The sequence below is a fragment of the Numenius arquata genome, chromosome Z (assembly GCF_964106895.1).
Source record: "Numenius arquata chromosome Z, bNumArq3.hap1.1, whole genome shotgun sequence".
In the NCBI taxonomy this organism is placed as follows: Eukaryota; Metazoa; Chordata; class Aves; order Charadriiformes; family Scolopacidae; genus Numenius; species Numenius arquata.
Window position 1 is genome coordinate 67,239,576 of NC_133616.1, and position 14,422 is coordinate 67,253,997.

Genomic DNA, 14,422 nt, shown 5'->3' on the forward strand with positions numbered 1-14,422 from the left:
GACTGTTATCCACCTTGGCTGCTATCTTTTTAAAGAGCTTCAGCATCAAACCTTATTTAAGCCTGAGGCTACATACCATTCACTGCAATTATGTAATGCAATAGACATAATGACTGGTATGAACACAGATCTGTATCTTAAAGCAAGTATCAGGAAACTTTGCTTTAACACAGGTAATACATAGTAGGCTCAATTATTGCATGTGTTCTCATTTAGAAAAAAAAAATAATTTGATAAACAAGCCGCAGAGGCTGCTGGCCAAACAAATATCAAGCACACAGGTCAATGGTAATACCACTTGTACTTAACCTTGAGTTCCCAATCTATCACTGACTTAATTTTGAGCCATAGCTTGGCCAAATATCTCTGTAAAATACAATCTAAATTTTTAAAGCAAGGCGGCAGCTTTTCAGTGTCTTGTAATATTGGTTTCCTTTCAGAGTTTCCTCTAAGCCAGTCAAAAAACTCATCTACTGATTTTATGTGCATTATATCTTATTGCTTAGGTTGTCTGTTAAATTGGATCCATAAATGCCAGTAAAATACACAGGACGGCACTTGCAGAACAAGCTGTTCCACATTCAACTTCCTGTACCCCACTGCCTTTTATATGCAGTCTTAATCATATGTGACAGATCATTGGACACAAGCAAAATACCCTAAACTGAGTAGGCCGGATATCTGCAGGAACAGCCATCTTCCATGGCACATCTGCACTGGTACTCTATCAAGTATCCAATTCAACAATCTGCCACAAACACAAGTATTCCCTACTAAGACTACAGAATCTGGCCTGAATCCTCTGAAGGTAAGCGATTACAAAATTGAGGGTGGCGCCAGATATTGTTTTTGATTTGAACCAAAGCAGCATCCATAAACCCAAAGCAGCATACACAGAAAGCAATACAATCTCCAGAAATGTAGCACTTCATGGCTACAGTAACCATGATCATCCATGCACTGTAAACCTCTAAACATGGAATGAAGCACTACGTAAGCAATACAATGTCAGTACTGCTAAAATGCCATGTTGAAGGCATGCACCATATCACTTGGAGTACACTTATTTACAAATATAAGCATGTTTCCAAATACAAGAAACAGTAGTACCAACAGTAAGATTTCTCCATTAAAAAAGATAAAACTAGTTCTTTGTGTTACTAAAACAGAATTAGAAATGCATTTTTATTGTAAGCCTTATTAAATCAAATATCCATTTATCTAACTTTCACAATGTTCTGTGAACTGCACTATCAAGCCTCCTTCACAATTACAGATATCTATTGTATTTTATACAAAAACCACTGATTAATCTCTGAAATTTTTGTGCAATGTCATATTCCAAAATTAATTCAAATTTTTGTATACCACCAGGATTCTTATGGTCAGTAATTATTGTTGCTCAGAAACATTAACACATGCACCTATTCTGACTAGACGTCTTGCACTTATTCTAGGCAAAAAAATTACTTTAAATATAAATTGAGAAAATTCTGTACATTTCCTTAAGTCAAATGCTAGAAAGGACTGGCATAAAATAAGAAAAATTGCCACTACAATTTCCTACAGTTTTTGTTGGACTATACTTAAAAAATAAATTTGCAATGATCATCATCATTCATTCAGTTAAAGGTAAATATTAGTATATTCACATAAATAATTGAGCACTTCAACCTCCCTGTTAAAGTGTATCAGCAGCAACAGAACTCCAAACCGTCAGCTTTTTCCCCAAATAACTTGCAACAACAACATAGCAGTCATCAGTAAACAGATTAACAGTGCATACGAACAGATACCTCTTTCAGTCAAGAGATACCTTATTTGATTCAGTTTAAGTGCTTTTAACAATAAATTTTAAATTAAGCATAGAGCACGATTTTATAAATTCACTTGCCCTGTATTTTTATTAGAGATTTAAAAACACTTCAAATCACTGCTTATTGTTTATTCTTCTACATAATAACCCCAAAGTAGAACAAAAGTAATAAAGCGGGACAGCATTACTAAAAGAGAAGTTTTAAGTTTAAGAGCAAATTATCAGCTACCTACTTAAAAGTACAGCTTAAAGCAATGTTCATGTCAAGTTACTAAAAAAAATTCACTTTGCATTTATACAAATACAGTATATATATACAGTAGCAGCAACCACAGGATGCCAATCCCAAAATATTTGCAAAAATATAGAACAGAATACATTATTTTAGATTATTTCTATAAGATCCATAAACAAAAGTGATCACTTGTCACATTAACCTAGCTACAATTTAATTCTAGCACTAAAATCAAGCCGACTTGATTGAGATACTCTACCATATCATGAGGAAGTATCAATCAAGTAAGTTACAGTCTACTGATTGAGAAGGGAATTAAGAGATCATAAAGCAATCATAATTTCGTCTTGGGAGGAGTTATAACAGGGCACAGACGATGATACACTGCGATGAAAGCACCCTGTGCTGCATTTTCTTCCACAGGCTGAAGTGGAAGGCAGGGTGGCTATGGCCCAGGGGATGAGCTAGAGCAATCTGAAAACACATTGTCTTTTCCCAGGTGAAGACAGTGAACCTGCCTTATTAGAGCTTGTGTCTGAAAAAAAAAAAATCACCTATCACTATCTTAAATACAAAAGATAGCCTCACTTTCAGTGCCAATATCTGTCTCATGCATTCTCTATCCTGAATAGAGCTGTATAGAAATATTTAAAAGGTGTCACTGAATGCTCAGTTCTCACACACACACTCAAGCTGGTCTGAACTGAAATTAGACAAAGAACCACATTTTTGTTACCATAAACATTTTTGTCTTTACCTACAGAAAAAGCACTGAACACTGAAGTACTGAACTTCATTATTGGCCTTCAGCCCATCAAACACCTTTTCAAGAAAATAGGGAAAAAACTATAAACAGCAATGTCTACCCCACCAGTCAACATTAAACTGTGTATAATGTGCCTTATAACAAAGTAGTGTTCAGTCTCAAGCCTCAAGGCAACCTGCACCACAAAAAATAAAATTAAAAAATTCAGAGTATTTCAAACTGACTTTGCTACGTTCCCAAATCAAAACACCATCACCAACCTGGAGAATCCCAACATGCTCCACATTCTAAAATGAATATTCTGCTGAGCCTGATTATCAAAATGGTTAGCAGGCTCCACTCCTCTGCAACAGCAGTTGACCACCATGCACAAATGCTTTGTACTTCCCTGTCTGCAACTTCTGAAGACTACACACAGACTTGTTCTCACACTAACAGAATTACTAGCCAATACGTTACAAGTGGTCCGGTAACTTTTCTGTATCTTCCAAAATCACGTTACGCCAGCGCTGCAGTCTTCTTCAACTATTAACCCAGTTACTACTGTCCACGTAGTATGATTCTGTTATGCCTAAGACAGACTCTCATGATCTCCAAACTGAAAAATACATTTTTTAGATAACAACACAGAGCACAATTACCCATGATTATTAGTACCAAACCATGGAAAAAATTCTCATGTACAGAACGCAGTACTTAGCATTCATTTAACACTAATCATAACCTTTTAGAATATAACACCTTTTTCCACAGTACACAAATAAATATCTTATCCATGCACTGGCCAATAGTTACCCTGTAAGTGAAGTGTTTGACTGCCAGCTTTAAGTGTGGAAGTGTTAACTATACTCAGGTAAAACAAAAGAAGCACAAGAGTTAAGAAAAATAAAATACCATTAACAATAGCAAGCATCTGCCTTCTCTGAAACATTAATACAGCAGTTTCAGAAGCAGGATAATCTACAGCTGAACAGATCTTTGTCTCTTTCAAAAATAACCTCAAATGAAAAGCTAAAAATCTAACCATGGATACCCCTTGTTGCTAGAGACAGGTACTACAGTAACAGTCTGTTCTTCGTCAAACAGCAGCATCGCAGACACAAGCTCTAGTAAGGCAGGTGAAGCAGCAGCAGCCGCCTGCCACTCTTTTGTTCCACTTATCAGATGGGTAAGTACACGAGAGTCCTCATTCACTTGTAAAGAATCCCCAGTCATTGTGACTAATGACCCACAGATTTATTAAGAGAAACATCAGACAATAAGAGTTGAGTAGTTTTTATGCTCTTCAATACATAATATTAACTTCTTCAATAGGTACAGACTCATTATCGCAAAAATGAACTGTAGTATAAATACCTACCTGTCAAAGAAAGGAAGCATTTTAAAAGTTTTCACAAATAAGGTTTTAAAATTGAAAAAATCCCACATTAAAGACTTCCAGCTTTACTGCTCAATACTCAAATTAAGCCAGCAATTAATGCCTCCCTCTCCCCCTCAATCTCTCCCCAGTAGGGAAGCACACTGAATTTACGTGCAGTTAAAATATGGGCATAACACGTGAAATACATCTACAGCTCATCTTCTTATCACGAGGATAAAGACTGATAGCATAAAAGATGAATACAAAAATCAATAAAAAAATCCAAAACCATTTTCTATGCATTCCAGAAGTTGTAGTAAGGTAAGAATTCAGCTCTAGTTTTATTTGTAGTACTGCACTTTTGATAACCTATCAGTTTTTCTTATTGTTCATACTTGGATATTAAGAAAAACACTTTTAACTAAAATTTTATTAGAATTAAAGACATTTTAAATTCCATCTGTAGTTGCTCATTCAGTTGACTAAAAATTTCTGTATACAGACTAAATGATCTCAAACTTCATGAGTAGAACATGCTCACAGATACTGAAAAAACAAAATTTTGGCAGAAAAGAGACAGCAATTTCCATAAAAATATCTGTTGGTATATAAAACTGAAATGAAAGCTAAATAATGATGTGATCAAAATAAGCCACACCTTTTAAAAATAGTTTTCAAATTAGTTTAAGTTTTAGATCCATTCTGCTGAATAACTAAAAATGTTTCAAAAAAGCCCAAAAGTACACAAAACGTTTCCTATTTAAGAACGATTCTTCACCTTTTTTTTTTCCCTAACACACACCTACGTGCTACCACACATTCACAGGCATGTTCAGTAACAAGCACATCTGAGAGTAAAGTTACAGATTATAAGCTTTCTTTATGAGCAGATGCTCTCCAAAGGAATACAGTTTTGAAGTGTTAATGCTTTTTCATGCAAGTCAAAAGGACTTTATTAAATGAAAATTTTTTACAGGTAGTGGAAGCAGGGAGAGGTACCCTGGGAAGAGTATAGGGACACTGCCTGGGTGTAGGGATGGGGCCAGGAAGGCCAAGACGCAGATGGAACTGAAGTTGGCAAGAGATGCAAAGAATAGTAAGAAGGGCTTCTACAGGTTTGTCAGCCAGAAAAGGAAGGTCAAAGAAAGGGTTCCCCCTCGATGAGCAAGAATGGGAAACTTCTACTCAACAACTTTTTTTCTTGATCTTTACTGGCAATCTCTCTTGTCATACCTCGAGTGGATGGACTACAAGGCAGGGACTGGGGAAGCAAAGTCCCTCCCACTGTAAAAGAAGATCAGGTTCGTGACCACCTGAGGAACCTGAACATACAGAAGTCTATGGAACCTGACAAGATGCATTCCAGAGTCCTGGAGGAATTGGCAGATGTAGCTGCCAAGCCACTCTCCATGATATTTGAAAAGTCATGGCAGTCAGCTGAAGTCCCCAGTGACTGGCAAAAAGGAAACATTGCACCCATTTTTAAAGAGGGCAGAAAGAAGGATGCTGGGAACTACTAGCCTGTCAGCCTCACTGCTGTGCCTGGGAAGGTCATGGAACAGATCCTCCTAGAAGCTATGCTAAGGCACATGGAGGACAGGGAGATGATTCGAGAAAGCCAGCATGGCTTCACCAAGGACAAGTCCTGCCTGATCAACCTTGTGGCCTTCTCTCACAGAGCAACTACCTCAGTGGACAAGGGTAGAGCTACAGATGTTTGTCTGCACCTGGGTCAGGGCAACACCTGGTATCAATACAGGCTTGGGGATGAAGTGATCAAGAGCAGCCCTGCTGAGAAGGACTTAGGGGTATTGGTGGATGAAAAGGTGGACATGAGCTGACAATGTGCACTCACAGCCTAGAAGGCCAACTGGATCCTGGGCCGCATCAAAAGAAGTGTGGCCAGCAGGCCAAGGGAGGCGATTCTGCCCCTCTACTCCGCTCTGGTGAGACCCCACCTGGAGTACCATGTCCAGCTCCTGAGGCCCCAGCACAGGAAAGACAGGGACCTGCTGGAACGGGTCCAGAGGACAGCCACAAAAAATTGATCAGAAGCATGGAGCACCTCTCCTCTGAGGACAGGTTTAGACAGTTGGGGTTACTCAGCCTGGAGAAGAGAAGGCTCCAGGAAGACTTTATAGCAGCCTTTCAGTACTTAAAGAGAACCTACAGGAAAGATGAGGACAAACTTTGCAACAGGCCCTGTTGCAATAGGACAAGGAGTAATAGCTTTAAACTAAAAGAGGGAAGATTTTGACTAGAGGTAAGGAAGAATTTTTTTACAATGAGGCTGGGGAAACACTGGAACAGGTTACCCAGAGAGGTGGTAGATGCCTCATCCCTGGAAACATTCAAGGTCAACCTGGACAGCTTGACTCTGAGCAACCTGATCTAGCTGAAGACGTGCCTGCTCACTGCAGAGGAGGTTGGACTAGATGAACTTTAAACGTTCTTTCCAACCCAAAATATTCTATGATTCTATGAAATATAATGAACAAACACTCTCAGTTCAAAAGTCTTGTGTATTAAAACTGCATATATATCATATTTCATGTCTATTTTCTCCTTGTTCTTTCAGGGGGCAGAAATATAAAAGATCCTCCAATTTTTTTTTATTAAAGCATGTCTTCCATGTTCATGGCATTCAGGAAGCAGAAGAGCAAAATGCTAAGCACAGAAATTAACAACAAAAAACTCTAAGTCTCAAGGTCATTACAAAAAAAAAAGAAAAATGGATATTATAAGAACAAGTAAGTAGACAAATAGTTGCTGGAGATAAGGGAATACCATGAAAACGTAGAATTTCAAAACGCTACTCCTTCCATCAAGGGCGCTCAATATCAGAGGAAGTACTAAGGTGCTCTGTTAAAAAGGATTAGAAGGTAAAATAATCTGTTGCCAATAACATTTTCTTAACTTGCTTTTAGGATGTTATTTCAGGAAAATAACCTCACTTTCTTCCAGAACTATTGATTTACATGTTAATGACTCTCCCTCATCCCTGTGACACTTCCAAATAAACTGTGATTTCACAGGGACTACAGGTTTTTATCCCTTAAACTTCAGGTTATTTCACACTAAGCACAAGTCTCTTTGTAGCATAACCTGTGGAATTAGTAGTTCTTATTTGTGAAAAATGAAGTTTTGACTATAGCAAATAATGGCACTGATTATAAAATTGGGAAAGAAAAGTAATAGTATTCACTTTTCACCAGTTGCTTCTGAAACTATTTTTCAGTAGTCACTTGTTATTAATACACATGTATGCATCTATACATGAGGAGAACAAGTGGAAAGGCTATCTAATACAATTAGATGCAAAATAAGCAGTCCACACATGTATAAAGCTATCAGCCAAATTACAAGAAGTTTTGTCTGAATAAACAAAAACAGCTATGGAAAAGACTACTTCATCCTGATTAATAAAGCCTGCAAATGTGGAATTTTAGAAGCCAGAAGGCTCCAGACAACTGGAACTGCTAGTACAGTGAGTGATTTCTTATCAGAGAAATCTCCTATCTGCTCAAAATTACTATACTTCAAATTTCTTCCAGCAATCACAGCTATTTTTATACATCCTACAACAGATGTATAAAATGGCTTCTACCACTTGCACAGTGAAGATACACCTTCTTCAACCTACTCTGACTGAAGTACAACCACTGCCCATAAAGCAACACTATCTATATGGATAGGTCTGGCATAAGATTTTTACTGTCTCCTGTTCTGTGTAGGAAGGATTATCTGCTTCCTGGATTTATCACTTGGTCCATCAGCTTTTTACGACTGTTTTCCAACTGTTCATGCGACAAAATCTCTTAAAGTTATAATTGGTAGTAAACACATATGTCATGAAAAATCAGTGAAGTACAGCAAATTGCCTCACACTACACAAGGACAGAAATTATGTAATTCCGCAACTTTTTTTTCTAAAATAATCAGGCTATGTAACTTCCTGGCCTTGAGGGCCTAACTCCTGTAAAGATGCGAAAAGGGAGAGTGCTGCAGAAAGACAAGGAACCAGCATTTTTTTTTTTTAACTTATGTCTAAGAAGATGGAAGCATGAATATTACTTCATGATGAGTCTTTCCAACAAAACCCATTAAAATGAGTCTCAAGTGGGGTGCCTGACTAAGTCGGACAAGATTCAAAAAGGAGCTTGCAGGGTGCTATGCCTGCTAGCAGAGGCTTTCATTTTGGAATAAAAGCTGGTTACTTGGAAAACAGGAAATCTATAACAAGGTTCTTCATAAATATTGAAGATGGCTAGTAACTCTTCAGCTTTATTTTCTTGTTTTCATCCCAAAGGTCTCCTCACCTTCATGCAAAGCATCGGAGAGATCATTCTGCCTTACAGTAATTCAATGAGGCAACAAAGTTATTAAGTTGTTGCAAGCAGCAGAAAGGGTTAAAAAGACAGAATGACATCAGAAGTAAAGCAGAATAAATTTGACTTGCCTACATTCTTACATTAAACGCAGTCCCCAACCTTATTCAGTAAAGTAAAAAAAGAGGTAAACAAAGCTGCATTTTCCAAGACATTTTTCCCAATAAATATTTCCATAACAGTTCCTACCTCTGAGAAGTACTATTTTCTGAAGTCTGAACTAGTAAGTATAGTTTTATTCTTAGCTCCATTACACTGCTCCTTTGCCATTTCAGATATTCACAACTGGGTTCTATCCCTAATTTGGGGGTTGCGATGTCTCAGCAGTTAAGCAATTGAGATCTCTGCTTTCTACTTACCATCTATTTCACAATGCTAGTCTACTGCACAGTGACAATTTACAACTTCTTACAAAAAACCAGATATACCCTGATGACTTTCTCCAATTAGCAAGCATGTAAGACTCAACACTTTGACTAGACATTCTACAACTTTTCCATCTCTGAATGGGAATAGACAATGTCATACCTTCCTAAGAGTTCTCTCTAAATACTCCTGGTTGCAGACCACTCTTATTACACCATTAAAAAGTTCTATATGAATTGAAATTACTGGAAAATATGTTTACCTGGAGAGAGTCTTTAAAGAGCAGCACAAAATTTTGAAAGCTACCTAACTAGGGAAATGCTATCCAGTCTGTGCATCAACAAATTTTTGATGCACAATATGATCCTAAATTTTTGCAAGTGAAAATAGTATTTAACAAGTATTAGAAATCACCATAGCATAAACATTCAATGCAACAAAATGAAAGTGGTATGGGCCTGTTCAGTTCGTATTTCCTGACTTTCGGAGATGACTTCTCAGCTTAAATAGTATTTTATTTTAGTTTAAACACAACTTTAAAATCACCATTACAAAATCCAAGCTGCCTTTGATAGAAAACAAAAACAAACAAGCGTGCATGTAGAAAACAACTATTAGAAGTCCATTTTATACAATAAACTTCTGCATTAGTAAAAAATTGAAAAAGTAACTAACTATACGACCTAAGAAAAATTAGCCTAGGAATTAAAGGAATGTTTTCAAGGAAAAGATATCCTAAGAATTTTTCCTAGGGTATAACTGATTTAGGGAAGATTTGTCCGTACTTAGTTTAAAAAGCTTCACATCTCGCTAACTGACTATATACAGTTTTGTAAAAGGCACAAAAGTACGCAAGAAGTTTTAGGTATTGCTCATGTACAAAAGCAAAAGGTCCCCTCTTATAAGGGGACCATCATAAGAGGATTTCTGGGTATAAAAGCACCAGGCGGAGTAAAATGAGAAATTAAGAGCTTAAGGTGCACTTAATACTAGTTTAAATACTTCTAAAAAAAGTTTAAAACTAGTAAGCAGCAATATATGCTGTGAAGTAAAACTGGAACTGAAGCTATTTAAATATCATAGCAACTTTAAATAAAAATATATTAGTAGATTAGCAGTTTGGTCATTCATAGGGTTTATTCAAAGAGGACATGCTGGGAATGCTCCAAGTGCTTGGTTTAAGGTATACGCATATGCACACAAATTCTGTGATACTAAATAGTCTCAGGATTTCATACACACGCTTTAAGAGCAGAACAAAAAGTCTTACAATAATAGGAAAATTTATACATTAAACCACTGACTCATGGGACTTTTTTCTGCTTTAAGTAACAGGGACACTTTATTAAATAGATTTATACCCCTAAATCAGAAAACTTCTGTGAAAAATTGATCCTGATTACATCACAGAATATGCATGATACTGCTTTTTACCTCCAGATCCTAGCTGCTTGTAGAATCTGTATTCCAAATGTAGCTGTGGTGCTCTCGACTTCATTGGCTCCTGATTTAAAAACAAAAACAACATTTAAAATAAAGCCTCTCTGCCAAAGCCTAAAAACTAATACACTAACCTACCACCAGCCAAGCGAACCCTACTGCTTCTAAGCCACATGGAAAGTTTGAATGTTTCTTCTGAAATGACTGGTAATTAAGAAACTAAGAAACCTAAACCTCTCAGGTGAGACTAGAGCATATTGGGACATTTACATCTTGTATTGCTCTATGGGACCGGGGTCAAACAGGCAAACCCAATCACAGACCCACAATGGAATAACTAAAAAATACTTTGTCTCCCCAAAGCATATGGGTGATGTGTCTTGCAGCTCTCAAAAGACAGCATTGATATGCAGCTCAACAGGTTGAAAAGGCTATCCACACACTAGTTATACATGACAGATGTATCTTTACCAAAAAAAAGTTTTATCCTAGGATCTTGACAAAAAAGATACCAAATCTTTCCACTAAATTGTTGAGAACTTAGCAGAAATAACATCATCCTAAACTGTAAATCAGAAACAAAAAGAGTAAGTTTGTAGTTCAAACCTTTCTTTTCCCAACATAATGTACGTAAGTTAATGAAATCTTAGTTCTGTGTTGTACACCCCAATGTGGCATGGTCTCATAGAATAGTGACATGAGATCAAGCACAAGAACACATAAGGAGCCTAAATCAAAGTCCTAACTTCTTGAGTATTTCCCTTTACAAAGTAAAGGAACTTTATCATAAGATTCTTAAAGCAATTTCCTACAGCATCTTTTAGAAGATATGCTCAGTTTCTTGCAGTATGTAACATCTTCCAATGCATTAGTGATAAATTGGACATTAACTGTGCAGTATTTCTACACAGATTACTCCTACTAGATTTGTAGCATGTAAATAGTAAGATTGTTAATACACTTATCAGTAATAATAGATACCGCTGGATGTCAGTGTTCAGGAAAACTTTGGTCAAGGTGCTCACCTCGTCCCTCACACCATCTTCTTCATAAGCTATGTTTATCAACCTGTGTTGTTTCCCAGTGGCACATCCAGGCTATAGAAACCATACATCAATGTGCAATCATGAGAAACTTAGTTCTCTTCCTCAACCCATCTGCCCCCAGCACCCAGATGTTTCAAATTGCAGCTACTGCTACAGCCAAAGTCCCTGTTGTTCGTTTCAGTGGCCAGTCCAACCACAAAACACTGTCAAGGTGTATTTATGCATTTGATTTTGCAAATCAGTGCACCTATCAACCTTCAGTACTCAGCTTTCAGAGGTGTAAGTAAATCCACTCTGAAGCACGTAACTGAAACATTTTAATCTTTTACAAAACCACACGAATTTAGCTACTAATACTATTGCCTGCAGTATTATTATACAAGTCTGTTAGTTACGAAACCTATCCCTCTCTACATAATCTCAAAGCTTGAAATTCTGCCTGCTAAGAAGAAAATGTTTTATTCCATCAAACTCTGCACGTATGCTGAATATATTAAGACAAGACACTGGCTGATGAGCAGTTTGATTTTGTTCAGTTGTGTGGCTTTGCCTTAATTAATAGTACATTAAAAACTTGATCACCACTCAAGGTTGTAAAATGCTCCCACAGTAAGGATGAAAAATAGCTTGTATGTGTTAAGTTTACATAAATAGACCCAAAAAAATTTCTTCTAGTAGAAAGAAAGAGCTTCCAATTTTTGACATGTATATGTACACTTGTTTAAATTAATGCTGATTGTTCCAGTCGTCAGCAGGAAACAGTTCTGACAGGCCTCCAGAAGGTAAAGTGTTCTGAAACAGTCAAACAAGTCTACTTGGCATCTGCACACAAGCCAAAGACTGAAGTTAAACCCTGTCTAGCAGACAGACAATTCAATACTTTTACTCCCTTCAGTAACAGTGACAAAAAAGTGGCAATATCTACTTGTATACCATTTATTGGCTGACAGTTTTCTGGAATTGCCTTATTTTCGTAAGTAGCCCTAGATATCTTCCTGACTGTTCAGTAATTCCAAACATACCAAGGAAATAATCTTTTGTTCAACCAAAATTGTGAGGGGGCAAGCACAATGAGCTCTTCACATAAAATTTGTTTTGTTCCTACACACACCACTTTGCAGTATGCAGTAAACAACTGAGAAAAGACAGATAGATAAGGATCAATCAAGACACAGGTATGTTAAATGTAATCCTCCACCATAACATAAGATTGAATACATCACTAGCTGTATTTTTATGAATAAGTCTAAAAAGCACATTCAAGAACTAAAAAAAAGAAATGGCAAATCATGGTTCTTTATTTTCATTAGTAGTTTGGTACATTTCAGCATGTAAAAATAAGCTTGGGAACACGTAACTGTTCAAACATCATGTTATTCCCAGAGGACTTTGAAGCCAACTTCTCCTCTTACCAGAAGAAATTAATGTATTTTGTTTACTTTAAAAAGCTCACGTCTTCACTAAAGTATCCTGAAAGAACTGTTCCAGGGTTTCTGTAGTGCTCTGTAAATGGCCTTCACTCTACTGCTTTCAGATTCAAGTCTAATTATTTCAAAGCTTCTATATTAAATCATAGATAGCTTCTTTTCCCTGCAAAAGAGCATTTGCTTCTCTTTATGAGGGACTCAAGGTGTTGTTGCCATCAAAGAATTAATGTGCAATTTATTAAGCACCAGTTACCTGAGCAGCAAAAGAACCAGCTCCTTAGTTGAGAGGCTCTTTTGAGCCAAGTTTTTTCCCCTCATTTTTTCTTTTGTAGGATTCAAGCAAACAAATAAAGACACCTGAAATGTATTTTAAGTTCATAATGGATTTTTTTCCAATTATTTTTGTGCCAAATACATGGAATAAACTACTATACAATTTTCAAGACATGCCACTTTCCTTCTAAAGGCCTTTAAGAACACAGTTTACTAGCTCTAGCCATAAGGGTAGAAATTTTCAAGAACTCTGATGTTAACCCAAAGCACAATATAAACTTTCAGTTCTTACCTATTTTACATGCTTTTATTAATCTAATGAGAACTCCTTACTCAGTGTATCTTCTGTTTCTATTGTCTTAAGCAACAGCAAATAAAAGCTATTTTCAAGAAAAAAAATCTTAAGAGGTAGGGCTTGTTACAGGAAAAGATTTGTCTATTAAACAGTTGCACTTGATTTGCACTACAGCCTTCTATAGAGGTTCAGAAATGGTATCATTCTAGACTGCAATAATTTTTTTTAAGAGGAGGAATAAACATTTCAGCCTTGGAACCAACTGCAACTTCTTTCCACATACACAACCCACTTAAAATTTTAAGGACTAAAATCTTAATAGTTGGGTAATTAATGAATCACTGAATTAAAGACTACAAATTAAAACGAGCAGTGACTACCTCATAACTTGCTATGTTTCACGCAAAGACAGAAAGAAAAATTGACTTATTTCCAGAAGCAGCTCAAGCTGAAATTCCTTTAGTTGATATTTGGTTAGTGGTTAAGAATCCTGTAGAGAAGATAAGTTTGGGCAACAGGGAAATCTGTGAAAGGGAAAGGGAAGAGCTGAAAAGGGAATAGGAGATTTGAGGGAAGTAGAGGGTCATGTAATAAAAAAAAGTAAATCTAACAACAAATCAAGAGGTGACCAGGAAAGGTACAGTTCATGTATACCACACGGTTATTGCTGAAGAACTACCCGATCACAACGTACCGGTTTGTGTATTAACAGACCAGCAGAAACATACAAACACTACTAAACAGTGCACTACTGATAAAGCCCAGTTCCTAGGAGTTTCATTCCAGTTCTTAAAAAAGTCTGTTCCACCTTTCAAAATTGAGTATCTGCCCAACCAGAACAGGCCATAACGAAAGAAGCCAGAGTAAGACCCTGGAACTGTAGCCATTTTACCAGAATAAATATGAATTTATGTATAAACATATATACATTAAAATGCATACATTGTATGATCCGCAGGCATCTCACAGAAAAATTGTTTAAACTATTTTCCTTACACAAGTCCTGAAGT

General features: G+C 36.7%; 1 protein-coding gene across 7 annotated transcripts in view; it reads right to left on the reverse strand.

The window, feature by feature from the left end:
* Positions 1-14,422, reverse strand: part of CSNK1G3 (casein kinase 1 gamma 3) — an 86,320-nt gene that overhangs the window by 43,292 nt on the left and 28,606 nt on the right. For 6 of the 7 annotated variants that reach the window (XM_074166547.1, XM_074166549.1, XM_074166551.1 and 3 more), the window contains one exon: positions 10,366-10,435. In XM_074166547.1, coding sequence (XP_074022648.1) covers positions 10,366-10,435 — 70 coding nt within the window. Of the gene's footprint in view, positions 1-6,186; positions 6,190-10,365; positions 10,436-14,422 lie in introns of all 7 variants that reach the window. The other variant, XM_074166545.1, reaches the window with a different exon arrangement.